The sequence below is a fragment of the Cladophialophora yegresii genome (genome assembly GCF_000585515.1).
Source record: "Cladophialophora yegresii CBS 114405 chromosome Unknown aczIN-supercont1.1, whole genome shotgun sequence".
NCBI lineage: Eukaryota > Fungi > Ascomycota > Eurotiomycetes > Chaetothyriales > Herpotrichiellaceae > Cladophialophora > Cladophialophora yegresii.
This window is the reverse complement of record NW_006913045.1, coordinates 3,799,212-3,826,252: the sequence shown is the minus strand read 5'-3', so window position 1 is coordinate 3,826,252 and position 27,041 is coordinate 3,799,212. Positions and strand designations below refer to the sequence as shown.

At 53.4% G+C, this 27,041-nt stretch overlaps 10 protein-coding genes across 10 annotated transcripts; 3 read left to right on the top strand and 7 right to left on the bottom strand.

The window, feature by feature from the left end:
- Nucleotides 1–2,218: 2,218 nt before the first annotated feature.
- On the bottom strand, nt 2,219–5,709 carry A1O7_01372 (uncharacterized protein; the record flags this gene model as incomplete). The annotated part of the gene is made up of 2 exons (XM_007755410.1): nt 2,219–2,607; nt 2,646–5,709. The coding sequence occupies 2 exons, from the start codon at nt 5,707–5,709 to the stop codon at nt 2,219–2,221; spliced, it is 3,453 nt and encodes a 1,150-aa protein (XP_007753600.1).
- A 229-nt stretch (nt 5,710–5,938) lies between these two features.
- Nucleotides 5,939–6,379, bottom strand: A1O7_01371 (uncharacterized protein; the record flags this gene model as incomplete). The annotated part of the gene is made up of 1 exon (XM_007755409.1): nt 5,939–6,379. One exon carries the CDS (start codon nt 6,377–6,379, stop codon nt 5,939–5,941), a length of 441 nt encoding a protein of 146 aa, XP_007753599.1.
- Nucleotides 6,380–7,059: 680 nt separating this feature from the next.
- On the bottom strand, nt 7,060–8,475 carry A1O7_01370 (uncharacterized protein; the record flags this gene model as incomplete). The annotated part of the gene is made up of 1 exon (XM_007755408.1): nt 7,060–8,475. The coding sequence occupies one exon, from the start codon at nt 8,473–8,475 to the stop codon at nt 7,060–7,062; it is 1,416 nt and encodes a 471-aa protein (XP_007753598.1).
- A 379-nt stretch (nt 8,476–8,854) lies between these two features.
- A1O7_01369 (uncharacterized protein) lies at nt 8,855–10,615 on the top strand (the record flags this gene model as incomplete). The annotated part of the gene is made up of 1 exon (XM_007755407.1): nt 8,855–10,615. One exon carries the CDS (start codon nt 8,855–8,857, stop codon nt 10,613–10,615), a length of 1,761 nt encoding a protein of 586 aa, XP_007753597.1.
- A 1,244-nt stretch (nt 10,616–11,859) lies between these two features.
- A1O7_01368 (uncharacterized protein) lies at nt 11,860–13,784 on the bottom strand (the record flags this gene model as incomplete). Its single annotated transcript, XM_007755406.1, has 2 exons — nt 11,860–13,349; nt 13,406–13,784. 2 exons carry the CDS (start codon nt 13,782–13,784, stop codon nt 11,860–11,862), a joined length of 1,869 nt encoding a protein of 622 aa, XP_007753596.1.
- Nucleotides 13,785–14,552: 768 nt separating this feature from the next.
- A1O7_01367 (uncharacterized protein) lies at nt 14,553–14,969 on the bottom strand (the record flags this gene model as incomplete). The annotated part of the gene is made up of 1 exon (XM_007755405.1): nt 14,553–14,969. One exon carries the CDS (start codon nt 14,967–14,969, stop codon nt 14,553–14,555), a length of 417 nt encoding a protein of 138 aa, XP_007753595.1.
- A 3,253-nt stretch (nt 14,970–18,222) lies between these two features.
- On the top strand, nt 18,223–19,671 carry A1O7_01366 (uncharacterized protein; the record flags this gene model as incomplete). Its single annotated transcript, XM_007755404.1, has 1 exon — nt 18,223–19,671. One exon carries the CDS (start codon nt 18,223–18,225, stop codon nt 19,669–19,671), a length of 1,449 nt encoding a protein of 482 aa, XP_007753594.1.
- Nucleotides 19,672–20,996: 1,325 nt separating this feature from the next.
- A1O7_01365 (uncharacterized protein) lies at nt 20,997–21,548 on the bottom strand (the record flags this gene model as incomplete). Its single annotated transcript, XM_007755403.1, has 1 exon — nt 20,997–21,548. One exon carries the CDS (start codon nt 21,546–21,548, stop codon nt 20,997–20,999), a length of 552 nt encoding a protein of 183 aa, XP_007753593.1.
- Nucleotides 21,549–22,061: 513 nt separating this feature from the next.
- On the top strand, nt 22,062–23,195 carry A1O7_01364 (uncharacterized protein; the record flags this gene model as incomplete). The annotated part of the gene is made up of 1 exon (XM_007755402.1): nt 22,062–23,195. The coding sequence occupies one exon, from the start codon at nt 22,062–22,064 to the stop codon at nt 23,193–23,195; it is 1,134 nt and encodes a 377-aa protein (XP_007753592.1).
- Nucleotides 23,196–25,650: 2,455 nt separating this feature from the next.
- Nucleotides 25,651–26,712, bottom strand: A1O7_01363 (uncharacterized protein; the record flags this gene model as incomplete). Its single annotated transcript, XM_007755401.1, has 4 exons — nt 25,651–25,974; nt 26,027–26,195; nt 26,250–26,460; nt 26,520–26,712. The coding sequence occupies 4 exons, from the start codon at nt 26,710–26,712 to the stop codon at nt 25,651–25,653; spliced, it is 897 nt and encodes a 298-aa protein (XP_007753591.1).
- Between the last annotated feature and the right edge of the window lie 329 nt (nt 26,713–27,041).

The window sequence follows — 27,041 nt, the reverse complement described above, 5'->3', positions numbered from 1 at the left end:
GGGGAAATCTCATATGTCCAGAAAAGCCGGCGCATAGCGTTTCCTTTTGTTTTGATACTGACTGTTCACTCTTGGACAGATGTGGCTGGGATGGCTCATGGGTTGGTTGCGTGACTCCATGTACAGCATCAAGGCCCACTTTAGATACAAGCACTTATACGCGTATAATCCTTCACAATATTGCACCATTTTGAGATTACTCCCTTACGACTCACGTAGGACTTTGCTGAGCAAAATGTGACGGTTTACACACAGAGTAAAAGGCCGAGCAAGCTAATCTGAACCGAAAGAACAGAATGCACCAACGTTTAGAGCCAGTTTGAGGACGATGGCGATCCGAGAGGCACGGTGTAAAAGGGCATGTCGACAGATAACTCGCAGGCCAGAGATGCGTTTCTGCAGGAAGTACGGAGTAGTACATACCGTATTCTACGGCTCTCGCATACTCCACGTGTGTTATCCAAATCCGACACAATAGAGTGTCAGCTGAGCGGTGGCCCTTTCGGTATAAAGCGTTCCCTTCCTCCAAGCAAGCTACCGCAGAGATAGAGTGTGAACCTCAGCACAGATACAAGGCGAACTTCGCAAGGGCAGCCTGCTTCTGTTCCGGTCGGTCGGTCTTTCACGGCGCTCCGACCCAGCCTAAGCCTCAAGAACTCCGCGCTCTCTCCCGTTCCACCTCCTCGGGCGTCTTGGTGCGTAGTTGTAGCGCGTGAATACCGCCTTCGCGGTCCAGTTCGTCCTTGAGGAGCGCGTAGACCATGCGATGGCGCGCGGGTTGCGGCTTGGCAGTGAAGGACGGGGACGTGATGTCTAGGCTATGTTGGTTTGCCGTGTTAGTCCGCCACCCAGACTTGATATTTCGAAGTCAGAGAAGGGCAAGGCAAAATCGATAGGAAACGAGTGGGTGTGTAGGGTAGGTTGGGTATGTTGAGCAAGGCTCTGCTATGCATACGCGCATGGTGTGATTGGGGAGAGGCAAGACGCGAGAATCCCGGCGGCCTGGGCTCGTGGGTTGTTGCGAAACGAGTGGGACGGAGAAACCACCCCTTTGCATCAACCCATCCATCTTCGACGCGGCAGTTGCGTCAGGGAGGACAGCTAGGCTGAGCTGGAAAGGAAAGCTCAAGACACTCACTAGAAATGCGTCTCCCTCGACGTCGACCCCACCATGGCTTTATGATGAGAATGGAGGTGTGAGTCGTTTCGGATCGTGAGTTGCGTCGGGGTGAGCGCGTCGGTGACCTAGGTTGAGGACGTGCGTTAGAATAGCATTCTCTCGCAATCACGTCCCCAATCCCCGAGTACTCGCTCAATGCCGAAGAACGCTATGTCAAGAGGCGTTTCTTCAGACGCGATGAGAGCTCCATCCCGGACGACGCGAATATTAATTCTCGACTTTCGACTCTTCACTCCTCTGTCTTGACTCCTTTGCTGGGTCTCTCGACTATTGGCCTCCCAGATCAGACATAGCTGATACGCCACTTGATAGAAGGGGCAGAGGTCCTCGAATGTGCGTCCTCAGATCAAGTATACCTGCTGCGTCTTCTAAAAGGAAGAGGCAGGTTTTCCGCTCTCGTGTCTCAAAAAGACGTGCGCTCATGATGCGGACAATCAAGACGTACCTTTTTCCGGATCGTGTCCTCTATGGGCGTGCTTGATGTGCTTGCCATTCTGATTCTTGGGCTGAATGTGCGACGGATTGCGACTCCAACGGTCACATACCGGCTCATTTGGATGGTGTGGAGAAGCAAGGCACCGGGGACGTAGGCTGTAGAGTGTAGGAAGGAGGATACAGGTAGGTGTCTACTGTTGACAGGCGAGACAGGGTACGAAGTTGTGTGGTTCGGCGGAACACGGAGACGGATGATTTTCGGTGGAATATTCGGGCGAAACGAACAGCAAAGAAAGGGGCACCAAAAAGTAGGGAAGGCTGAAGCTAACTGCTAGTCAAAAACAAAAAGCAGGATACGTGTGTATGAGACCTTGGTGAGATCTGAACGTCGAGCACAATCGAACCTATTTCATCCTTTTCCGTCCGAGATGATGGGCTACCTAAGCAGGAGAGACGACTCTCCTTCCGGACACAATACTGAGCGCAGACGAGGACGTCCACCGGATGCGCCACGCCTGAGCAGCAAATAGAACCCTAATCACCGGTCGCAAGAATCTTCCCCATGCCGCTGCTGCGTCATGTGTGCCTGCCTGAATGATCTCCTTACACGCTTCCTTGCTCAGGATTTGTGGCCTCCGAAGAGTCATCGGACGCTAGAGGCTCTTCGGAACACCAAGGTATCCGGCGACCTTCGTTGTCCAACGCGAACTGTGTCCCTGTGAAGCCCAGGTTCTTGAACCCATGTGACCTTAACATAGTGGCCAGGTCATGGAAGTCTGCGTCGAGCTGTTTGAGCAAGAATTGCGAGCCTTCATATCTACACCGACGTTCATCATACATCAGGCACAACTTGGGCCAAAACGATTCTTCTGCCGCCTCGAGTCGGTGCTTGGTTAAAGTAGATTCAGCCAACAAGCCGAAATGATTTTGAAAGGTCGAAAGGTGCAAGAGGGCTTTATCGATGATTCGTGGGAGCGCCGCACCGTTAAGTACTGTGCATGTCGTCAGCAATGGAGCACAGCAAACGCACCTTGTTCCTTACAGGTTAGGGAACATTTATACAGGACGTGCAGTGTCTGCCTTGCCGCCTGATGCCGATAGGACCACTTCAAGCTGACGCTCCAGCTTTGCCCATCCTCGATCTTGGCCTTGACCACTGGCGCACATGCCTGCTCTCCCAGCAGAACCGACAACTGCACTTGTCGGTGTGATTGAAAGAACTGGGGCGCAAGTGTCGATGCTACGCTCTCTTGGTCCCGTCTGCCACTACGCGTAGCGGCAATCGTTTCCTGGATCGGATCTGGATGATCCGACGAGAGCCGATAGAGCGTCGTGCCGAAGCCCGCTATGGCCAAATTTTGACGCAATGGGGCTACACCAACCAGTGCAGTGAATTCTTCGAGTTTCCCCTCTCTGCAGGCATCTGGAATCGTCAAATGTAATTGGCGTAGCAGGTATGCCCCGTTGACGATAGACAGGACATCTCCATCACGGATGACATCGCATGCAAATATGTCTAGGGGGTATCCTTGGATACTGCTGAGAGTCTCGAGATACCTCATCCTATCCCAACTCCTCACAACCACTGAACACTCGGTCAGATCAGCCCCGTGGTGCAGAAAGCTTCTGACTGTTGCGACGGTTTGCCCTTGCATGGCCTGGTCTCTTGACTCGGCAGTTTTTCCTTGCTCAAGCTCCATGAAGCGTAGCACAAACTGCTGCCATGGACTTCTCCGGGTGCAATCCTTGGGACTGAACCCACCGATTGCATTTGGATAGGCACCGGTATTAAGCAAGACTCGTACTGACCAGAGGTCTGCTTGCATAAACTGTGGCTTTCGACACAACTCGTGGAGAAGGTAAGTTGCAAACTCTTTATCGTCCGGGCCGTTGTGTAGTATCACTGTAGTGAGGGTGCTTGACGAGATACAACACATCACCAACCCCCATAGATCCGGCGAATCGAATCCGAAGACTATCGCCAGGTACCAATTGTGTCGGCTGACCGGATCAACGAAGTTGTGCCATTTGGGCATCAATTCCTGGCGGTATGTAGTGTCGATAAGCTGCAACAGCTTGTACTGAAACTCCGCAACTTTTTCGTCTGCACCACTTTTATCTAGATTCCCTATCAGCCTGAGCATTTGAGTCAGCTTATCCCACTCGAACCCGCGCCAGGATTCAGTATCTTCAAAATCTGAAGGATGATACATGCCGGAGAGTCGCGTTGCCAAATCGGCCTTTAACAGTCTCTCAGCCACATCTTGTGTGGACAAGGTGTACCGTTTCATGAGCTCTTGCCCTACAGGTTTATCCAGCAGAAAGTCTCTTGCAGTACGATGAAAGAACTGCACCCTTCCTCGGCATTGGAGAGCCCGCGATAATCGGAAAATCTGATCAATATCGTTGGAGTCTGTCTCGAATGCTGCTGTCGAAAGGTTCAAGTCTGCTTCGCTTTGCCTATAAACCCAAGGCGCTAGTCGTGGATTGATGCCTCCTATTTCGAGTAGCCCAGCGCACCGAGTCTGCAACAAGGAATTCATCCGGAGCCATGCCTTGTGGAGCTTGATGGTAAAGATACCAGCCTGCGTCATATCGGATGCCAGGGCGCACAGATCTTCATCCGTAGCAAGTACAAAATGGAGCAATGATAGGGGGAAATGGGCGTGAAAGCTGAAAAAGAGTGCGGCTTGCCTACGATAGGTCGGCAAGTCTTCGTCTCCATTGAGTGATCGCCACATATGCTCGTACAGAGTCTCCATCTTCGCGGGCAGGAGTTCTAACCGTTCCATCAGAACACCATAGCTGTCTGAGTGTAATGAGCCTTGTTGGAGGTTCTTTGTGACGAGATATACCCACAAAAATACTCCGTCGGCCTTGTGCACTATTTTCTCAACAAAGCTGTCGAATCCTGTGTAGCTCCAATGTGGAAATGCTGGGCGCAATCTATTGGTGATGTAATGTCTCATATCATGAGATGTCATGTCTTGTAGTCGTAGCTGTGGAAGGTGGCCCAGCTCGAGCTCCAATCGCCGTTCTGGTCGGCTTGAGAAGCAGATTTTGACCCTAGACGTTTTGGTGAGGGAGTGCAGCAGATCGAACAATGCCTTGACATCCTCGTCCCTGTCAAACTCGTCGAGTCCGTCAAGGAACACAGCGATGTGCCCACTAAAAGATGAGAACATGTTGGAGGCCAGGTTGATTAGGTCCGCTTGAGACCAGTCTGCTACAGTATCTCGACGACTGAGATGAGGTTCGTTCCTCAGGATATCGGTCGCAATGTCAGGGTGGCTAGACAGGAGCTGAAATAGTAGTGCACAAAGAGCGCCCTTCAGACTTCGCTGGGCCTGACTCCCTGAGTTCCAGAAATACCAAGTCAGGACGATCGTCGTCCATGGCCTCGCCCATTTGTCTAACAGTTCCCGAGTCTTCTCATGCTTGGACATGAAACGCATCAACGTTGATTTCCCGCTCCCAGCTTTGCTGTGAATCCAATACATTGGTGACGATGACAGGAGCCAGTCAGTGAAGCTGTCCCAGGATCTCCTGATGCCTGTTGTCGCCGGGTATTGTGTCTCCAGGTTTTCAGCAAAGATCCATTCATACGTGCCGGTGTGAGCTTCCGATATTTGGTGGCGCCGCTCATTCAGTTCTGGAACTCTGAAACTGTTGATGAAGTGCAACCTTGTCCTCTCGTCCAAATCCTTCTTTTGCATGGACTCTAGCCTATTTTGAAGGTGAGCTCTCGTTTTCTGGTGTGCGAGGTCGATGCGGCGACCGACATGTCCAACGGTCGATCGATGAGCGTTACGAAGTTCCGCTCGATTGGAGGTGGATTCAATCGTAATGTGTTGCCTGGTCTTTTGCGCCTCGGCCTTGGATACTGCTCGACCTTTTGCGACTTCGTGACTTGTGTGGTGTCGACCTGCCTCCACCTCAACGGCCACCTTGGCGCGAATTGATTCTGCAGCGTCAATTATTGCAAGACGAGTCTTGTCGCTATCGTGCTTTGCCTCGGCATTGATAGTATTCAGGTGGGAGAGTCCCTGGGTGAGCTGTCGCGCCAGGTCGTCGAACCTGTCGTTCGTGGTCATCGCAGTCTTCTCTGATACAATACTAGACCACTCAGATCAGTAGACATTCAAGCAACCCGTTACAGTCGCCACAGGTACCGACGTTCAAGAGACAATGGCCGCGAAAGACGAGTTGGCCGGAGTAGATATGATGGCCTTCCGACCCTGTTTCATTTGCGGTTGTTGATCACATTTCAAGCTCGGATGATCGTAGACCGATAGATGATATTGAATGAACCACTGACCAGACTTACGTCAGGCGTACGAGCAAGGCGGAATCGAAAGCCTTGCGGAGTTCTTCCCATCTTCGCTGAAGGTCGTAGATTTTGCCCTTTTGCAGCGCAGTCTTTATGAGCTTTTCGAAGCGCTTGCTTCGGGAGTCTGTGGTCTGTAACTTTAGAGTGTCGAGTTTGTTCTGTAAATCAGAAGCAAGCCTTCGAGCTTTCTGCAATACGTCAAGCAGGTCTTTGTCATCCGCCTGGCACGTTTGGCTCGTACCATGTGCATTCGAAAGTTGATGTGTCAAAGCTTGGACGCTTTTGTCGAGCATGTTCGTGGTTGAAACTAATTCATCGTGGTTTGGGAATGTGCCCGCCTTGTGCACTTCGTAGAGGAAGGTGCAGGTCTTTCCAGCGGCTGTCACCACGTCGAGGATGTTGCAGGATAAAGCAAGGGCCGACAAGGGGTCCATCTCGCAGGAAAGGTCAAGCAAGCATCGGGTAGGAGCTGCAGTCTTGGAATGATGAAGGTCGTGGTGGTGAGACTGAATTGATATTTGGCTTCCAAGCCTCAGGCATCATCTCATCCGCCAATGAAGTGCTTGACGATCCCTGTCGGCAGGCAACCAGGCAGCATGTGCGGTCGCTGAACTGGGGCTGAAACATTGATTCCAGCATCGTTCGGAGCACGACTTCTGCTGTTACTCAATCTTGCAAGAGGTTTCATCGAGACGAGAAACCAGAGGTTCGGTTCATGGTGAAAGACTGCGATAGAGGATGGGAGCAAATCAAGACTCGACGGCGCGGGTCGGTTGTAAGAAGACGCATTAAACCAGAGCTGCAAAAGCCACGGTGAATCAAATGCCGGGGAACCGTAGAAGCAAGACGCCTAGGACGACTCCACGAGTACCCATTGTGCTGTGCGTGCCTGACCGCGTTAACAAAACGATGGATTGGCATGAGTTGACGTTCCCAACCCGTTGTTGCACAATCTTTCAACTCTGGCATGCTCCCTTCGAAAGCTGCGGAAGCATCAACTCCGGTTTTCATGTGTCGTGCTGCACGCATTATAAGGCGAGAGTGGAGGAACGACGCACCTTGCGCTCATGAACACAGACATCAGATGAACGCAGCAAACCTCTCTTAGAATCAGCTACCAGCACCAAAATCTCCTGTCTTCGCTGAAACCCAATCCGCGAAGGATACTGATTGGCACCGGTTCGAACATCCACATGCCACCGCTGCTCAAGTCCTCCAACAACAGACCACCAGTTGCCCAAAACCACAAGATCGTAAAGGTCAGATTCCCAGTCTGACGCACTACTGTTCCCGCTCTTCCCAGCATGCGCTCCAGCCATGACCGACTGAAAAGTTGAGAATAGAGACTCTGAGCCGCCATACCCGCCGGCTGAAGTGCGAAGAACAAGAAAGACCTCCAAGGTCTTGTCGGCCCTAGAAGTGTATAGCTTGCGCATGCGTGCAATATCCCACTGAGCAAGAAGACAACCACAACCCGGATCCAGCGCTTGGCTGATGGCGGTTTCGACGACTTGGGACTTTTGTGCCGCAGCAGGTAATCCGCACAAGCGTTACCAATGCTTGCGAAGTGCATCCTGAACATCTGATGCCATGTTTCTCCCCAGAAGCCCCTCAGTCCCTTCCGCAATACAGCGCGCGGGCTACCCCAGATTGGCGGAAACAAGACAGGGGACGCCTTCAAGCCCAGCACGCTCGGCCCGAGAATGTTTACTTGTACTAGGACCGTGGCGGTATATTGAAGGTCGATGGCGAGGTATGCGCCCGTCAATCCGAGTAACAAGCGGTAGGAGGAAAGGGCGAGCGGAGATGTGCCAAACACTGGCAGACGAGGTGAGACCTCTTGCATGTTAGAGCCGAAAAAGTACGGGTCTGCGATCATGAGACATTTGACCAAGTCAATGAAGAAGTAGTCAATGAGGAACCGCGACAAGCTACGGAAGATTGTAGCACTTCGGTCTGAACGTGCGACCCTGAGTGATTGAGAGTATGGTGGTGAAGGCGAAGGATTCCAGGACCAGTGAATGCCGCGCATGCTGGTAACGAGGTCAAGAACCCAGAAGAGCCGTCGTGGCAGCGATTTCGGCATAGACTCCCAGGCGAGAGGAACACCCGAGTCTAGCCTGCCAGGAGTACGGTTTGATTTCAGGTCGACAGGCTCGGCTGTGTTTGGGGCTTGGCCAGTCGGGCGCAGAACCAGCCTTTTGAACTTTCTAGGGTCGTACAAAAGCACGAAGTTGACGGCGAGTATCGTAAAGAGCGCAGAGTTTAGACCGACGCCGATGCTGCCCACCACGCCAATCGAGCGGACGTGGTAGAGGTTCCATGCTGAGCTGATGACAATGCCTGCAAAGACTGGCACGCGACTCCATCTGTAGATCGATTCTGACATCGAAAGACACGCCAGTAGCCACCCAAGAAGCAGGACCAGGTTCAAAGAGTCGATGCCAGAATTTGCAGGTATCACGGTGCCGGTTTGATGGAGAGCCAAATACTGCGCGTGTACTCTGTGCTCGGCTTGGGCGTACGACATGTTGGCGACAGGTAGTCCACGTGTTTCGGTCTCGCCGTCACGTTGATCCCTTCTTGAGCTTCAATAGACCGAACAGTGTGCTCCATTTTGTAAGTAAAAAGCTCGATAAGGACACAGAGACCTGCAATCTTTCAGCCTATATCAAAGGGAGGCCTTAACATCTTCAGTTCCTGGGCTTACCTAGGCCAAGCTTTCCCGCTGCCTTTGCCCTTCCTGCCGCGTCACCAAGTAACTACACAGCACATTGGAAAAGGACCTCATCAAATCTCAGACACCTGAGGTAAGTAGCAGCTTGCAATTAGACACCATCTAGACTCCCCAGCTTTGTCTGGAGGCTCGGACTCTTTGTTCTGATACTGCCCCCCAAGCTCCGGTCAGGATGACTTCTCTCAACGCGCGCATGGCGAAGCTGAACCCATTTGCCTCGAAGCCATCGCGCAAGATTGATGATGAAGACGCCGGTGACGTGATTGACGCCTCAACTGTCGCCGGCGGCGGGCACGCTGCCCTTGAGACCGAGGTGACTAAGCACCAACTGCGAGTCAGCTCGGCGCTCAGGGAGTTCCTCGTGAGCAAGGACGTTCTATCTGAGAAGGAAGCCGGCCTGGAGAATCCCTCTGAAATGACCGAACCGCTACACGATCTTGTCAACAAAGACCACATCAATGTTCCGTCATACGTTACCGACAGATCACATCCCCTGCCCGAGTATTTCATCAGTTCAAGCCATAACACGTACCTGCTCGCTCACCAACTATACGGCACTTCGTCGGCTGATGCATACAAGACAGCATTGAGAACCGGATCTCGCTGCGTTGAAATTGACGCCTGGGACGACGAAGACAACAAGGACGAACCGAAGGTCACGCACGGATACACGCTCGTCTCTAACGTCCCGTTCCGCGCAGTATGTGAGACGATCCGTGACGTTGTTGACGAGGAAGCCGCCCAGTCTAAGTCTCGGCCAGGACATCGAGCAGCTCCGGTTCTATTGTCACTAGAGAACCACTGTGACGCACATGGCCAGCAACGTCTCGTCGAGATCATGAAAGAGGTGTGGGGTGACCGCCTGTTAAGCAAAGCAGTCCGCCAGAAAGGCCACGACGAGCAACAAGGCACAGGCGAACAGGTCACGCTCGAAGAACTTGGCTCTAAGATTGTCGTGATCGTCGAGTACCACTTCCCGAGCGAACCAAAGGACGAGGACGAGAACGAGGACGACACCTCCTCCGATGACGACGAAGAGACAGCACAGGCCCGAAAAGCCTACAACGAGAAGAAAAAGGCAGCGCCCACGATCATCGTCCCCGAACTCGCCGAGCTCGGCGTCTACGCTCAGTCCGTGAAGCCTCGCGACAACTCCTGGTTCACCGAAGACGGGCTGAAAGACGCACCGCACCACCACCTCATCAACATGTCCGAGACGGGCCTCCTGACGCACCTGCCGGCCGAGTCTCACAAGATCGCCCGCCACAACGCCGTCCACTTGATGCGCGTATACCCTAAGGGCACGCGCATTTCGTCACGCAACCTTAAACCGGTCGCATTCTGGGGCATCGGCGCGCAAGTCTGCGCCCTCAACTGGCAAACCTTCGGGGCAAGCATCCAGCTCAACGAGGCCCTCTTCAGCGGCTCGGACGGCTTTGTTTTGAAACCCGCCGCGTTGAGGGCCGGTGGGAACGGCGTCCTCAACACGGGCCGTCGGAAAAGATTGCGCCTGCATGTGGGAGGAGCGTGCGACGTCCCCGTGCCCGAGGGCCGCGAAGCAGACGACATCAAACCCTACCTCACGTGCACGCTATACCACCCCGATTTCCTGACCGACGACGACATCCCCAAGCGCAAGACCGGGCACTACAAACAGCACAAACTCGGTCTCGTGCACAAGTGGGCGAGTTCCGCGGCTACGGATCCCATCTGGGACGAAGTTCTCGAGTGGGAGTACGACGACAACGAATTGGTATTTCTCCGACTGTTGATCAAGAGCGATGACGCCTTCGCGAGGAATCCCATTCTGGTGGTCTCGGCGGTGAGGCTATCGTACGCGGTGGAGGGGTGGAGTTTCATTCGCATGCTGGACCTGAAAGGACGGGAGACGCGTTGTTCGTTGTGCGTGAGGTTTGAGGTTTTGGACGTGTAGATTGCAGGGGCTGCAAATGCGATCACGATCACGATCGCGATGGGATGCCGGTGACGAATGAATGGTGATTACGTGTTTAAGAACAGAGTGGCACTCAAAGCTGAGAGCAAGTCGTCAATGACAACGCGCAGGCGAGCCCATCGCCATGCGAGTCTATGGCTACGGGAGCCCCTACATGCAATCAATCGTGCTTCTCCGTCGGCAAGATGCGGACTGCACGGCGATTGAGAATCCCAGACCCGTCTTGACTCTTGAATCTCCAGTCAATTACCACTTTCACCTAAATCCTACCTTGCGTGAACACAGATACATAGTAAAACCCCAGGGTCCAGTGCTAGGTTCATCACGCACCACCAGCAGCGAAATCTCACTCCCAACCCAAAATGATAGTGCCAAAAATACATCCCACCACCATCTCGAGACTCGGACACGCACACCTCCCTCCCTTCCTCTCTCCCTCTCACCCTCTCAGCCTCGAGCAGTGCTATACCAAAAAAAAAGCCACAAACAAATCAGTGATCCCCCTACCTATTACAGTGCGGGATCCCCAAGCCCACCAGAAAAGTCCAGTCCAGTCCAGTCCCAATGAGCCCCGTCGTCAAGAGTAAAGCCAACACCGGGCAGAATCCCACACCTCGAACGCGCGTGTGCATGGAGATTCAAGAAACAAGTCCCGAAAATGGTTGGTCGGTTGATTGGTCGATCGGTCGGATAGATCATCGATCAGAGATCTACGACGTAGCGTGAATGTCGTTTTCAGGAGCAAGTCCGCACACACGAGGTCTTCCCCTTCAATCGCAGCAAACGTCGAGTTGTGGCAACTTCGTACCTGTGGACAGTCTTGCCGTATGGCTGGCGGGAAACGGTCGATAGATTCGAAGCACAGAAGTACAGGATCCCAAAAGGCTCAGGAGGTAAGGTGATCAAGGGTACATATCTTCTGTCCCGAGACTTTTGAACGCTCTGCATCGACCGAAGACAATAGGCGGTACTGTGATGGGATGGCCAGGCTGGAAGTGACGACGGCGACCGGCGAGGTACTCTCAAGTGCCGACTCCGAATCACGGGTCGTAGCAGGTAGTCCGCCTCTGCCACAAGTCCTTAGCGCCAGGGCACTGTATCCCCGGGACCTTCCTCGACTTGGACGACCGATCCAAATGCACCCTTGAGTCCTTGACAGTGACTGCCTCTTCGTAAGGCACAGACCACCATGAGGACTCACCCGCTTTCGACGGCTCTCCTCCTCAGCCAAAAACATCCTTCACCAATACCTTCTTATTGATCTTTCCCATCGCATTCCTGGGTATACTCTGCACGACCCTAACCTCGACAGGCATCTTATGCATAGCCAACCTGTTCTTCAGCGCCCTTCTCAAATCCATAATTCCCCAATCCTTTCCTCCCTCTTTCCCCAGATTTCCCTTCTGGCTCAATACTATCACGGCCGCGACCTTTTGGCCCCATTTTTCATCAGGCAATCCCACCACGGCTGCCTCCGATATTTCTGGTAGGGAGAGTAACTCGCGCTCTATTTCAAGGGCAGACACTTTCTCACCGCCGACTTTGATTATGTCAACAGAGAGGCGCCCGAGGATGAAGTACATGGGTCCCCTTGCCCAGGGCTGATCGCTCTGGCCCGCGCCCGGGATCGATCGACGGACCGCAATGTCTCCTGTCTTGAACCATTTCTCTCTATTGGTGTCTTTATCATCCGGGTCGACAAATTCTTTGACCGTGGCGGTCGGGTTCCGGAAGTACTCTCTGAAAATGGTGGGACCACGGAGTTGGATTTCTCCTTCCCGTGGCTTTCCAGTGTCTTTGTGAAATTCCTCGCTTGATGGAATGATAGTGTTTGTCTCCGTGTCGACGAGCCGGACGTCCACACCTGGGAGGGGCCAGCCGACGCTGCCGTCAACGCGATCCCCAAACGCGAGGCCGCAGGAGAGAGCCATGCCGACTTCGGTCATTCCGTAACGCTCTAGCAGGACGTTTCCACCTGACAGGCTTGTCCATGCTTGTTTAATAGGAGTTGGCAGGGCCGCAGAGCCCGAGATGTTGAGCCGCAGGTGCTTTGGGGATATTGCTTTGCGTGTCGCAGATTGTAATTTTGGTGGCAAGGTGGGGTGGGTAGCCAGTAGGCGGTTGTATATGGTTGGGACCGCCGTGAGGAATGTTACAGGGCGTCTCTGTGCGTCTGAGGGTGACGATGAAGGGAGGAATGGCATTGCGAGACGTTTCCACACGGTATCTGGGTTGAAAGGGTATGCAAACTCGATTGCACTGCCCGCCATGAGTGGTACGAAGAGTGCATTGATTGTGCCATGGATGTGATGGAGAGGGAGAACGTGCAGGAGGAGGTCGGAGGGGGAGTATTTCCACGCCGCGACCAGTGACCGTGCTTGGGCTGTCATATTGGACATGGACAAGACCACGCCTTTCGGCCGGTTGGTGGTTCCAGAAGTATAGAGCATGAGTCCACCATTTTCAAGAGTTCCCGAGTTGAATCTGATAGCCTCTCGCTCTTCAGCTCCCTGATACACCTTCGACAGGATCTTTAGCTTGGGCGTGTGGCGACCATCTTTAACGACTTCCTTTGCTTTCTCCCGGAATTTCTCTGTAGAGAGGAACAGTGACGCTTCACTGTTTTCGAGGATATACCGCAGCTCCAAAATGGGATGTGAGTGTGCCAAAGGCACAGCAATCGCGTCGTGAGACAGGATTGAGAGGAACGTCACTTTTAAGACAGCGTCAACAATTGTATCGGTATTGAATATTCCACTTTCCGCGCACCTACATAGTCATAGCTATTTTCCGCAAGAAATGCTATCCTCTCCCCAGACAGAGGCCTCCCCTCCGCCAGTGCGGACAGCCTATCCCTTCCTGCCACGATGTCATGTAGCAAGCTGCCATAACTGAATTTGCGTCCCGACGCTCCATGGATGATTGCAGAGGAGGTTGGGTCGTGGTTCGCGATTGCCTCAAATATGGGCGTCGGAGGCAGGGTTGATGACCACCTGACTTGAAGGTCGTAGAGACTCCGGCGTGAGAACGAGGCTCCAAATTTCCTGCAACGCCTTGTAGCTGCCGCTACGATGCTCACAGCTTTGTATGGAGAGCTTCGAATCAAAGGGGTTTTGACAAGGCGGCGAACTGTGCCGAAAGCTGCCATCTTAAAACATTGTAACAAATGTGCCGAGTTCAAAGGGCTTCGAACTGCCTAGACGCTGACTAAATAGGCGCGAATGGTGTCGAGATACTACCCATGAAGTCGGATGTATGCAGAATCTTGAACGCAACATCGCGCGTCCAGAAAAAGGTGCGAAGCGCACCAGGTCGAAGCCCCGCCTGACTCATGAGATTCTTGACTCCAACTCCTGTTGACTCGTATCAATATCCCCCACTCGATTGGCATACATTAGGTTAGTATGGCACCTTCCCATCAATACCTGCTCATGTACTTCTCAGGCGCACCTTAACAGTGAGGCTAGCCCTGGGCGCGTGCTGTGGATGAACGCTGTTGAGCATTTCCCGGCCGCCCATGACATGACAAGAAAGCACACTGGCTTCGCCCAGGTAGGGAACAATTCCGGAAGTCGGACAGGGAGATCCACCAGGGTCTGAGCCCAGTAGTGACGGTTCACAGGATTTGGATATTTGTCTAACAACTCGCTGTTGATGGTGAAATCTATGATGTATCTGGGTATCTGGGAAATGCTTTGCAAGCCCTAAAACCCGGGCCAACCATAACAAGCCAGAGTATTCACCTGCTCTGTGGCAGTCAAGGACAAAATGCGCCTTCCTGGGATGCGCCATGCTCCGTCGAAAACATTTCGCGTATGCTTCTGGATCTATTCTCTGGCCAGGAACTCTCAGTTGTCGGAGGATATCAGTATCGTCCAGCAATTTTCACGCCGTGGATGCAAAGTCATGATGCACGTCAATCCATCTCGTCCAGACTCCCAATCTTGTCGTTTGCCTCCTGCTCTTCGCTAACCAGTATCCCCACAAGACACTCGCTGAGCATGCCATCCCAATTGACCCAAGGGTGCACTTCCATGAACAGCTTGACGGAGTCTTTCCCAGCCCCTCGCAAGATTTCCCCAGCACCTCCAGGATGGTAGGGAACGTAAGGAGTTATGTTGTACACTTTTCCCTGGTAGACCGTCCACGCATCTCTTCCTTTCCTGCCATTTTGCATTTTCAACTGGGCAGGCGTCACCCGGAGTAAATTCTCTCCTTGCGCATCTTTGCCTCGGAGCTGATGGTTGGGATTGCTTGTCAAAGCAGCCCAGTCGAGTGGGGAGTGGCCGGGCTCAAGGATCACCTTGCGAGAGACTTGCTTTCCTGGTGGCATTATGGATGACGTAGGCGCAAGTGAGGCATTTAGAAGGGGCTTGGTCACCGGCACACGTAGAGATGCGGCGCCTGATGGGCGAGGTCGCATAGGGTCTTGTCCAGGGCGCGTTGCTGCAAGAGCTTTGCCGGAATTGAGAGGCTTGAGACGAGGTGGGCTCGACGATCTGCTCGGCTTCGGCGGAGGGGGAGGAGGCATAGATATCTTGGGCGTCTCTGGAATTGTTGGTATGGACTTCTCAGCCGCTGGCTTCAGAGAAGCGTCGGCCGTTTGGGTTACCTCCATTAGAGGGATCGAGGCTTTCAGGCGAGAGTCGTCGTTGAGGTGTTCTGGGTGAGTCGACTTTGACGTAGAATCAGCATGACCTCGCAGCTTGACCGGCGACTCGCTCGTGTGGCTATGCTCCGCTGCCGCTTTGCCTCCGTCACCACCATGCACCAAATCCTGGACAAGGAATCTGTAAAGAATGAAACCTGCTATGGCGGTGCAACATCCGGCTGCAAACCAGCCCATTCTAAGGACAAAGTAGGAAATCGCTGCGTGAGGAACCGAAGCCGCTCATTGCGCCAGCGGTATAGCCTCGATATGTTCACGATGTTATCTCATTGTAACGAGAGTAGAAGTGGCAGATCCACACGACACCATCTCTTTTGTCGGAAGATGATCACGAAAGCAGAGACCGTTGGATGGCGAGGGGAAGTGCTCGCCTCCCGTAGTTTCAAATGACGTACTATTCTTGGATGGGCAGTCTTTTGAGCATGTTGTGGCATGTGTGCCGAGTGCTTGCATTTGCTCTTCTTTCGTTATCACAGCTCGCTAGGTGGCTCGTCATCTGGAACACGTCTCGATGTCTGCATTGGCGACCAGGAGATGGGCATCATGGACCATGCACGTGAAAGGATTAAAGAGATTTTTGGCTTTCATTGTCTTTTGTCTGTGCTTGTCTTATTGCCTTAAGCAAATCTGTCTTGAGTCATTGCCCACTGAGTCCAGACCCGTTCACATGCAGATCCGAGTGAAAGAGGCAAATCATTTCAAGTTGGCCTGATCCTCATTTCCAGCTCGCAACACTTCACGACTGTCCATGTTTCCTATCCTTCTTACCGCCGACGATCTCGCACACTACGACTGACCGGTAGCACCACCACCGTCACTGCCGTTGGACCTCTTAGATCAGAATAGCTCCAATTTTTCATTGCCTCCGGCCGCCGTGGGAGGGTCCATGCTGTTGCAACTCGCGAGGACTCGAACTGTCAATGTCACTTCGAGGGTGCCGTCTGCCTACTAGGCAGTTGCTGACATTTGTTCCCCCAAATTCCGCCTTGCTCCGTGAAAGTGTGGAAAGTGCATTTTTGATCCAATGATACATCTGTGGCATACTCGCTGCTTCCTGGTTGTGTTTTATTCGAAATCAGGGTAGACGTTGATGCCGGCTCCAGAAGTCTGGAAGCTCCTACGTCGTGACAAGACTTTGAGCCACATCCCTCCGTAGTCTGAACACAAGGCAACAGTGCGGTGTCTACAAGCGAGGGCAACTGATACTATAACTTAAGCAGCACCTGCCTCTGCACAGATAGATTGCCGGCTATGGCTTCCACGCAAAACCCCTAGAGGTCTTTTTACAGTATGCTCATCAAGCACTGAGGCAGATATATGACCTTTCCCGCGGCTGTGCAGAGCGTTATCTACTCCCAGCTGACTTGTCACTCACCGTGGCCTCTTGTGTGGGCAGCTTATTTGCTTTTCCTGTTATGTCCGCATAGCCTCATAATCCTATCAACCTTGCATTGGCCCGAGCAGAATCATCATCGGCACGGCAGCTGACGCCGGGTCTTTAATGGTCTCAGACCAAGTCAGGTGAGCATCTCCGGTAAATGTGCTCCGGAAGCGTGGCCTAAAACAGGGACGGCCGGAGTGAACGACTCGAAGCTGCCCTTGTAACCTTGTTCAGTGGTGGCCAGGTTTGAGCTGACACGCACGACGAAACGAGCAGAAAGTCCTGAAGTAGGAAGCCGAATTACTCGTACGGACTCATCAAAAGGCTGTCGTGTTCCAACCCCTCTTTCTCGCAATCACACTCTCGCCTCGACCGCCAGTGCCCGATCTTTCGACCAATCAATGCCGGCATTGTGATGTTACTGCTGCCACGTTTGACCTGCATTGCAACTGTCTTGTCCACGCCACTGTCACTCATTGACAAAGTTCAACAAACGCTCGGGCTGCTCGGGCGGCGACCTCGCCTGGCTTAAACCTGAACTTCCAAGCAATAATTCTCCACCTCCGAGCCTACCGAAGCCTGTCACCAGTTGCTGTTACAGGGACATCACCCATCACCATTCCGATACCCGATCTGGCGCGGCGGGGTCACTCGTTACTGGCGAACCAGGCACTTTGCCTGTCAACCTCGCATGACCAGCCAGATTCTGTCTCAACCTTACTTTCACCACTGTTCTTCTCCTGCTCACTGCGTCGACGTCTCTCGAATCTGCCTGATGCTCATCCTTGCACTACTTGACTAAGGTTTGGTGAGTATGTGCACGGCTGAGGCAACGACAGCTGCTACCGACTTCCCTACTGCAGTCAAGGTATACGTTGACGACCACCTCAAGTTTCTAGCACGGCATTTCAACGATAAGATCGATACTACTGGGGAATAACCTACCTTCAACATAACAAGGCAGTGAAAGAGACATTGAGATCAACTGCCCAAGGTCTCGCTGCAAACTGGCAGTGCGAACGGACAATCCCGTGTTTTACATCGGACAATTTGTATTCCGCTTCAGCCTTACTTGCCACGACCACATTCCACTGGCAATACCGCTAGATACCACGACAAGTGGGCTAAGCCATAGGTTTTCGTTGTCTGTGCGTGGTGTGCAGGCTCCATTATCGGTGAAAGTCTCTGGAGCGGCAGACTAGTGCTCGGATTTTTACGGCACAGACCGTGGTCAACCAACCTGAGGTACCGACAATCAGCTTTTACGGAACAGACAACCAACCTCCTATTTCGAGAAACCGAGCAATTCCGAGTCCATTCCGCGGCGGTCCTCACACAAGTCAGGCGTAGTTCACTCGTCACTGGGCGCAGAGTTTTAGGTAAATGGAGTATCACCAACCGATGTCGTCCTCCTCACCTGTGTACGAGGACTACAACCCCCTCGCCTCTCAAGATCGACCTGAGAGAGAAAATTCCTCCGAAGACCACGCCCGCAAACGTCGAAGAATTGAGGCTGAAAACACTCATGCAAGCAACATGAGCGACCCTTCACGTCCTTCTCCTAGTTCTAGGCGACCAGCGTTTCCAGCTCACTACGACTTTCTTGGACCGACCCTTGCTGCTATCCCACCCGGATTGCCGCTGGGGCTCCCGATAGGCACTTTTCTGGAGGAAGGCGCAGCGCTCGAGTATCTCGCTTCGGGCTCAGGCTTTGCTCAGGACTTGCGCGGCATGGATCCCAGTCAGCCTCAACACCCTCCCTTCTATATCGCCCCAAACCAGGCTTCGCGGTCGGCGGCCCTCACCAGCCATCCAAGTCAATCTTCCATTCCACAGCAAACAGGACTTGTCTCCTTCAATGATTTCTTCGTCCAGCCGACAGCCCCCATAATCCCTGAGCGTCGACGAGAAGTGGACGGGAATGCGGCGGCATCCTCTGGGAACATGGCCACGGCACCGAGTCCGTTCAATTTCTCCGGTCACCAACCATACAGAGCTCCCGCTTATCCGCCACATATTCCGGTGATTGAGGGCATTTCTCCTCCCACACGGACTGCACCTATCTCCATTCCAGCAACTCCCGAGGTTGCAAAGAAACCTGCAACAATGCTCATCCTCAGTCGAGCCTCGGAGGAGAGTATCAAGGCCCTGGATGAGCACAAGAGGGACTGCCCAACCTGCTGTCTTCAATTCGAACCCGACAACTTTGTGGCGATCATTACCTGTTGCAACATGGCCATTCATGCTAGATGTCTCTCGGCATATGTCAATTCTCAAGGCTACTCCAAGAGTCGGGTGTGCATGAAATGTCGCCGGGGAATTGATGCCAAGTACATGTTGAACAGAGTTCTGCCGCCAGTCACGGACAAAGACTGGGACGAAGGCGGTGACTTCAACGCGCCGGAATCGTTGCAGGCCGAGACCAAGATTGAGCTCAATGTGACCGCCCGACCACATCGTGCAGGATCTCATCGACACAGAATCTCGATGGGTTATTCTGGCCACAGAGCCGGACGCCACACATATCTTCCTTTGGAACACTTGACCGCCGAACAAAGACTTGCCGTGCTGCATTTGCGCGAAGATCACCTGGTGGAATTGGAGGAATTGCGGAACCGATGCAATCTCGCGATGGAAAACAGCGGCCGACTCAATCATCAAGACCTCGACGCCAATCGAGCTCTTGTCGATGCGCAAACACGAGCAACTCAACAAGAACTTAGCGCATTACTCAAGAGATGCCAAGAAACGAGGGTGGCGAGAGACAAGGCGAGGGAGGCATACGAGAGAGCTCGACTGGAGCTGGAAGCATTGCACCGGGCTCAAAGTCGTCGGGTGGCTGAGATGATCGAGGATTACCAGGTCGCAAGAGAGCGGGCACTTGAGGCAAGAAACCGGGACGGCGAACCCCCTCGTAGTGCAACCGTTCCTATACCTCAGCTCAGGGTCGTCAACGGAGATCCGCCCAGCAGTGTGTCTCCCTGAAAATCCTACGTACGCCAACATAAAGTCGACTCTCGGCCCAGCTAAGAATACGCGTCAGTGGAAGAGAGAAGGACGGGAGGATTCCTCTCCTGGTCTGAATTCCTGGTTTCTGATGGACAGAATGGGCAACATCTTTTGACTCGAAACGATTTTCGTACAGTGCTCGCCTTTACCCTTGTACATGAGCAGAGGAAAATCAAGCTCCCAACGGTGGAGCTAGCTCTCGACTCGAAGTTGAATTCTCTTTGCCAGGTTTTTTACCCGTGTCGACAACGACAGCAGCACATTCATACTCTCCAGCACGGCACAGTACCCGCACAAGTTGGCCCCTTTCAACGAGCACATCAGCACAAGACTAATAACAACATGACTTACGACTCCACCATCCTTTTTTTCCTTCTTGCATCACCTGGAGGCGCATCTGAATGGGCAGCCGGGTGGGTCAGGTACGGGCACCGGCATTTAGTGGCACGGCTCGAAATACACATAGCAAGGCTTTGTCCTCTGCACCATGCCTTGGATGAGGGCGGGGGGAAGCTGCATAATTGAGGGAGGAACATTGCTTTTTCACCTGATTTTTATCCAGGGGCGCTATCCGGTTCACAGAGGCTAGGACAGGGCCGGCGAGCACCGACATTCCAGGTCGATCATATCAGCATGTGTATTCAAGCATCCCTCTGCAATTATGCGAAGCTCATTCAGTGGTAACAGACTGTACATAGGGCAGCTACCTACCTAGTAATGAAACCACACACAGAACTAGTTCGCGGGAGTGGTTCGTAGATCCTGCAGGTCATGAATTGTTGCCTTAACGATGGACAATCGTCTCCACGAAGACCAGGATGAATGACGGCGGGGCATATCGTCGAGTGTTCTCTCTCGCTCCTGTCGACTTCAGATCCGTTTCCAAGGCCTTGGTCACACCTTTGCCGGAACATGCTGATCTCATTGCCAGAACTCAATCAGACAGTACCCTATGGAGCTCCTGAACCAAATCCAACGCGACAGACCGACATTGGCCATTTCATACGCCTTCGGACGCGATTTCCTAGCACCTTCATCCTCCCGCGGAGAGTGACTAACAAGCCCTGTCGTACCGGGTGATCAACAGTTCTCAGGCGTTCCCAGCAGAGACTGCTCCTCGCAATTATATCCCTCGGAGATTGCATTTCCTGCCCGCCTCCAGAGATATTTCCTCCCAAAGCATCGACATGAGTCTGATAGGACAGGGCGTTCAAGCCCATCTGCCAGTTTCATGAGAAAAGCACACCGGAACCAAATGAACGTTCCTTGTATCATCTCCCCTCGGCTCTCCTTAAGCCTGCCTAATGATTGTGAGTTTCCAGCATGCCGGTTCCTTGTCCCAGAGGCTGTCCCACGCCCTTCCCGCCAAAGAACGCCTCAATCGACCTCTGATTCCGCTCGATTTTCAGCGGCAGTCCAGCTTCCAAAAGGTCGTCCATCATGTTGGCGTCCCTATCCTCATCCTCCCCCGCCTCCTTGTGCTCATACGCATCACGCGATTCCAGCGCATCGGACACGTGCACCGCTTCGTCCAGATGGAACCGCTGCGCGTCGTACAGTTTCCTCAACGTGTTTTCGTGGATGGCTTCCTCGTCGGGTCGACCGTCGCGGTGCCGCTTACGCGTTCGGCTGTCCAGATACAGGTAGGGATAGGGGATGGCTTTGACTCTGTGGAACTCGGAGGGGCTCGCGTCGCCGCCAGTGATTGAGGATTGCGCCGTCACCGGGCTTGTCGTTGATAGGGGCGACGACGAGGCGAGCGACGGCGTAGCTGAGCGGGATTGTTGTTGGTGTTGGTAGACGTAGACCAGGCTGTCTTCCTCAAAGGTGGAGGCTTTTCGTTTCGTGCCCATTGTGCCGATGGTTGTGGATTGTAGGTTGCTGCGTCGGATGATTTGCGATCAGTGGCGCTTGATTGAACAGACGCGTTGGAGCACGCACTCTACGCGTCGTGTTCGGTTTTGCAAGCGAGTTAGGATCCGCGTCTCTCCAACGAGGTACAGTTCTGTTATTGAGTGTAACAAAGATATCGTTCTATTCTCGTATATGTGCAAGAGACTCTGGCATTAACTCATGCATGCTAGTATTGTCGTGTAGGAATGAGGCTAAAGAATTTGTAAAGGTAGGCGGAAGTGATGAGGCTGGGGGTAGCGCGTCATGCACGCTCCTTTCGGGCGTTCAGCTTGAGAGTCGGCGACATTACATACTCCGTACTCCGTAACCTACGGCATTCCCCGCACTAAGACTGCGAACTCGACACTCCGCGCGGCTCATCTCGTCCCGCTCTCTTCAAGCTGGCTCTCACTTATTGAGCGATCATCGTCACCTCACCAACCACGCTGCCCGACTGACCTTGGTCCAAGGGGATGGCCGTCCGAGAAGCTTCTCATGCCGGCTCATGGTACTCTGCCAACGGGCGCCAACTTGCGGCTCAACTGGATCAATGGCTAGCCGCTGTCCCCGAGAAAGATGTCCTACCCGGTGTTGACAGCCTGCCGTTACCAGACGCTCGAGTAGTCATCTCACCGCACGCCGGGTATGCGTATTCTGGTCCCTGCGCAGCATGGGCCTACAAGTGCCTGGATCTCTCCAAGGCAAAGCGTATATTCATCCTCCATCCTTCTCACCACCATCACTTGAGTACTGCTGCCCTCCCCGTCGTCGATGCCTACGAGACACCCCTGTCAAAGGACCCTCTCCCTCTTGACCATGAAACCATCAAGCAGCTATACCCGCTCTCCACGACCGTCCAAGGTCGGACCGTCAAGTTTACAACCATGTCGCAGTCGGTAGATGAGGCCGAGCACAGTGCCGAAATGCAACTGCCCTACATCCACCGTCTCCTGCAGAAACTATACCCCGGCCAGCCCGAGTCATCATACCCGCCTCTCGTCCCCATCATGGTCGGCGGCACGAACCCTGCGACCGAAGCTGCATTGGGCAAGATGCTGGCTCCTTACATCGCCGACGAGACCAACGCGTTCGTCATATCTTCCGATTTCTGCCACTGGGGGAGCAGATTCGGCTATACCTATTACCTACCAGATGCCCCGTCTCCGGCCATGTCTCCGCTGATGCTGCCCAACGGGGTGCGGGGACAGTTCACAACTGCAAAAGAGTCGGTCAATGAAGATGTCCATAAAATGCCCACGCTGGGTCAAGGTCAGGATCTCAGCTCGAGAAGTCAAATACCGAGAAGCGGACCTCAGATATTCGAGAGCATTGCACACGCGGACAGGGCGTGTATGTGTGCCATCGCCACGGGTCAACATTCCGAGTTTCTCCGCGTGCTCAAAGACACTGGGAACACCGTGTGTGGTCGACATCCGATCGGGGTATTTATGGCCGGCGTGGAAGAAGTAGAGCGTTTGGAAAGGGAGCGAGGTCATGACGCGGGTGACCGCAGACGGTTCAAGTTCATGCGGTATGAGAGGAGTAGTGACGCGGAGAGCGTGAGAGATAGCAGCGTCAGCTATGTCTCTGCATTTGCCGTGCTATGAGTTGCACAAGTGGTTTGGCTCAGGGAGCTGAATCTCAGAAGATCGGAGGATGACTGGCCTCATCTTGGTCGATGAAGCGTTGCTTTCTCCTGTCTGCGTCGCAGGAACGACGTCTTCAAACTTCTGACACGCTACCACACGGGAGGCGTTGCGACGGACTCACTAGTGTCAGCCTCTGATTCCAGAAATTGGCGTCCTACCATCCTCAACCCACTTCAGACGGGTCCCGATCATCACGGATTTAGCTGGTGCAGCGGGTGTCAGACGAAGCTGCCGGCAAGATACGGGGATATGCCCGAGATCGAACGTTCGGGAATGACGATATGGCTAGAGGCTCAGATATACAGAACGATTGGGAAGGAACAACGCTGGTCCACTACTCGACATGGTTCCCGTAGAGGCGTTCTTGTCAACACTACAGATCTCTCGTGGTAGAGCACGGCAGAGGCTGGTTTCCTGTACAGCATCAGTGGGTTTGCCATGTAACTAGTGATTTCAAAGTTCATGGAACGACATGATACAGTTGATGCGTTGCCGTCGCTGCACGCCTGTAGAGAGAAGGACCGATGTCTATATCGGACTCGGTATCCGCCTTCTAAGCGTATTGCCTGCTCCTTCTGGCCAGCGCTGTGAAGTTCCATTTGCAAGTCATAGTGATATGCCGTTCCCTCGAGCATTGAAGGGGAAGCCAGAGGCGTAGGCGTACAGCACTCGTACTAACTCATAGTGAACGCTGAGACGTCGAAAAAACCCAGCGCTCGTTGCGGGTTTCTATGACGTGCCGATTCCGCGACATGCAAGCGTGGTAAGGCAGGTGCGAGGAAATGCCGCAGGGACAATGAAGCAATGTACGGAGTACTATCCAACCAGAAGGTGAGAACCATGCATTTCCGTGAGCACACGACAATACGAGCACTGGGTAATTATACAGATATGCCGTTCTGGGAAGTATGCTTCCATTCCGTAGACTCCAGCACCCCATGCAACGGTCGAAGGAACGTGAGCTTGCGGCAGCCGGACTGGCTATGTCGCGAGTACTGCAGATGGCATTCTACTCATCTACACAATGCACAAGTCATAATTAGTCGCTGTGCTTGCTTCCACGGCTCTGATCAGCCACGATCAACTCGAGGAGATGTCCGCGCAACGCAGACCGGTACGTTTAGTTCTGTGTACTACTGTCTTAGTACGAGTACACAGTATGTGCTTTGTCTGGCTTGTGCCGCGATTTCCTCAGGCCGCCGGGCATCACACACCGATTATGGTACGAGGTACTACAGTACGTGCTCTCACTGCGATTCTGGCAATGACGGCACACAAAAACGGGCCCTGCACAAGGCTTGGGTAAGCACAAGTGGCCCTGATAAGCGAAGTGCGCCAAATGCGGGGTGAGCACAGGTTGTGGAAAAGAAAAGGTGCTGAAAAGTGCCAATCCTTTTCGATCCTGTCGCGCCCGCAAATCCGGAGACTCGGCGCGGCTTGGGCTGGCTGTGCGCTGCGAGCCTACCATTCTCCTGATGTCTACGAGGTACTCACAGGTTGTTCTTGCCAATTCCTCGTGTCCGTGGCCTGGGCTTCCACATGTCGTCGTAGCTACAGTACTCGCGGCTCGGCGACCTGACAATCATCGAGATCACAACCCGCGAAACCTCCAAAGCCACCGGCCGGCGCCAATGCGCCCAGCTAGCCGCGTCAAGCCAATGACAAGGCGCACATTAGTCCCAATGCCCGCGCAGGGCTCGTCAGCATTGGCGAAGGCTTGGGTATGACGACAATGGGCGCATGCAGATGGTATTGTTTTCCTTCTTGTCCCTAGATAGCGGTGCCGGGATTTTGGGATGCGCCAAATTGTCGATCGACGTATTCCTTTGGTGGAGGCTCTTGGGCCTGGGGGATCGACATGTCATGGCTTGTCATGACGTCGTGGTCGATCGATCCATTTGGTCTTTTGACGTTTCTGCAAGCTTACCTAGGTGGCTCCACGAGGGTTCCCAGCGCTGCAGCTGAGAGCTTCCGGTCACTACCGGACGGTCAGCTTTGGGAAAAGAGAGCTAGCGGTTTGTCCGCGGACTATTGAGCGTAAGGAGTCCGTAGAGATGGACGACACAACTGCGCTCAGGTCACCATGGCATGAGAAGATAGGAGATGATATGAAAAGGGAACAGAGAATAGAGTGTCATGTCAGGTTGAGATTAAGTATGCAGGAAGTAGTAGTAGTTTTTGGAGCAAAACAATTCAAGCGCAACGCAGTTTGGGGTATCCAAGGAGACGTAGTGTGCTCTGCCAAACCCCCTGCTGATACAGCTCCTCTCTCTTGGAATATGGAAGCCACACCTCCCAGCTTCTCCTGAATAACCTAGGCTTAATGCCAGGGTATCCTGTGCGCCATGCATGCGCACATCGTGGGTCGATTCGATGCCAGGAACATGGCGATTTCTGTTTGTCGAAGAGCTGCTTATGCAGTGTGATCGGTATTGTTTTCTTGGCGTCTCTGCTTGCCCTTCTCCGACCAGGGGAAGTGGAGGACGGGGACGATGAAGAAGCTGTTCGAGGTATCGGCAATACCAGCCAGGGCGTTGTACCAAGCCAAGAAGGCGGCGATAATGCCGAAGGCGCCTCCGGCACGGTGAAGACCGACGTGAGGCTCGCCGCTCTCGAGGATCAGGTAGGAGCAGGCGAGCATGAGGAAGGCGAGATCCAGGGTGAAGAACAAGAGGAAGAATGCCACGGTAGACTTCAGTGTGCAGATGAGGAGCAGGAAGGTGAAGATGAACCATCCCTAGAGATTCAGTCAGCTCGATGTGGGTCTACCGTAAGACAAGGTCACTCACCATCAAGTAGAAGCCCAAGCAGTCATACAGCGCCTTCGAGTTCTGCTGTTCGATGATAGTCGACTCGATTGCGAAGCCACCAGGAGTGAGGATGATTGCAAAGGAGATCCAGAAACCACCATAGGATGATAGGGCGGTAGCACCGAAAGTGTTGCCGACGGCCATTTCCCTTCAAATTGAGCTTAGCGATGCGCAATATATTTCCCAGTCACCAGAAACTTACCACATGCCAGCGAGAAGCTGAACAAGACCACCGTAGCCGAAGGCCAGGGAGATGACGATGCTGGGCACTTCGACGTTTCGAGTCCCCAAGTTGATCAAGGAGAGTACAAAGGTCGTCAAGGCGAAAGCGCACAGACCGAGAGGAGCAGGGTTAGCGAATTTGCGTCCCTCGACGCCTTTGTAGAGACCGGGTTGAAATTCACCGCCGAAGGCTGAACACGATCATTAGATATTGAGCCGCTTGTAAAGGGCCATCTCACTCTCAACTCACCTGGCAAAGTAGCATCGTTGTTGGTGCGCATATGGGCGAGAGGGCCATATCCGAAGCGGGCAGCGTGTTGGGCGGCTGTCTTCTCCTCGTGGCTCATTCCTCGAGTGGCCGTCGCGAAATCTTTGTCGTGAGAGTGGTCGCCATTGAGAACAGCTTGATTGCTGGTGTCCGTGTGTGCCGCGTTGGTCGACATGGTGGTTGCAGTGATGCTGATGGAGGCAGTAACTTTACTGAGGGCAAAGTGAAAGTTGAATGAAGACGCCTTGAGCGGACACTAAAAAAAGGGACTATGTACTGGCGACAGGGCGGAAGAAGGGTGGGCGATGTCACAGGGGACGTGAGTGTTTATGTATGCTGTGACCGTGTCAAGATTGCTGGGGCACAGAGCTACGGATCTCTGGGGAAGTGGAAAAGAGCTACGAGTACGCGGAGTCGGTGGGGAGGAACATTGCCCGTTCTACTTCACAGTATCATTCTGGTGGACCGACATTCAAGATGATGGAGCCGTTGAAACAAGACTAA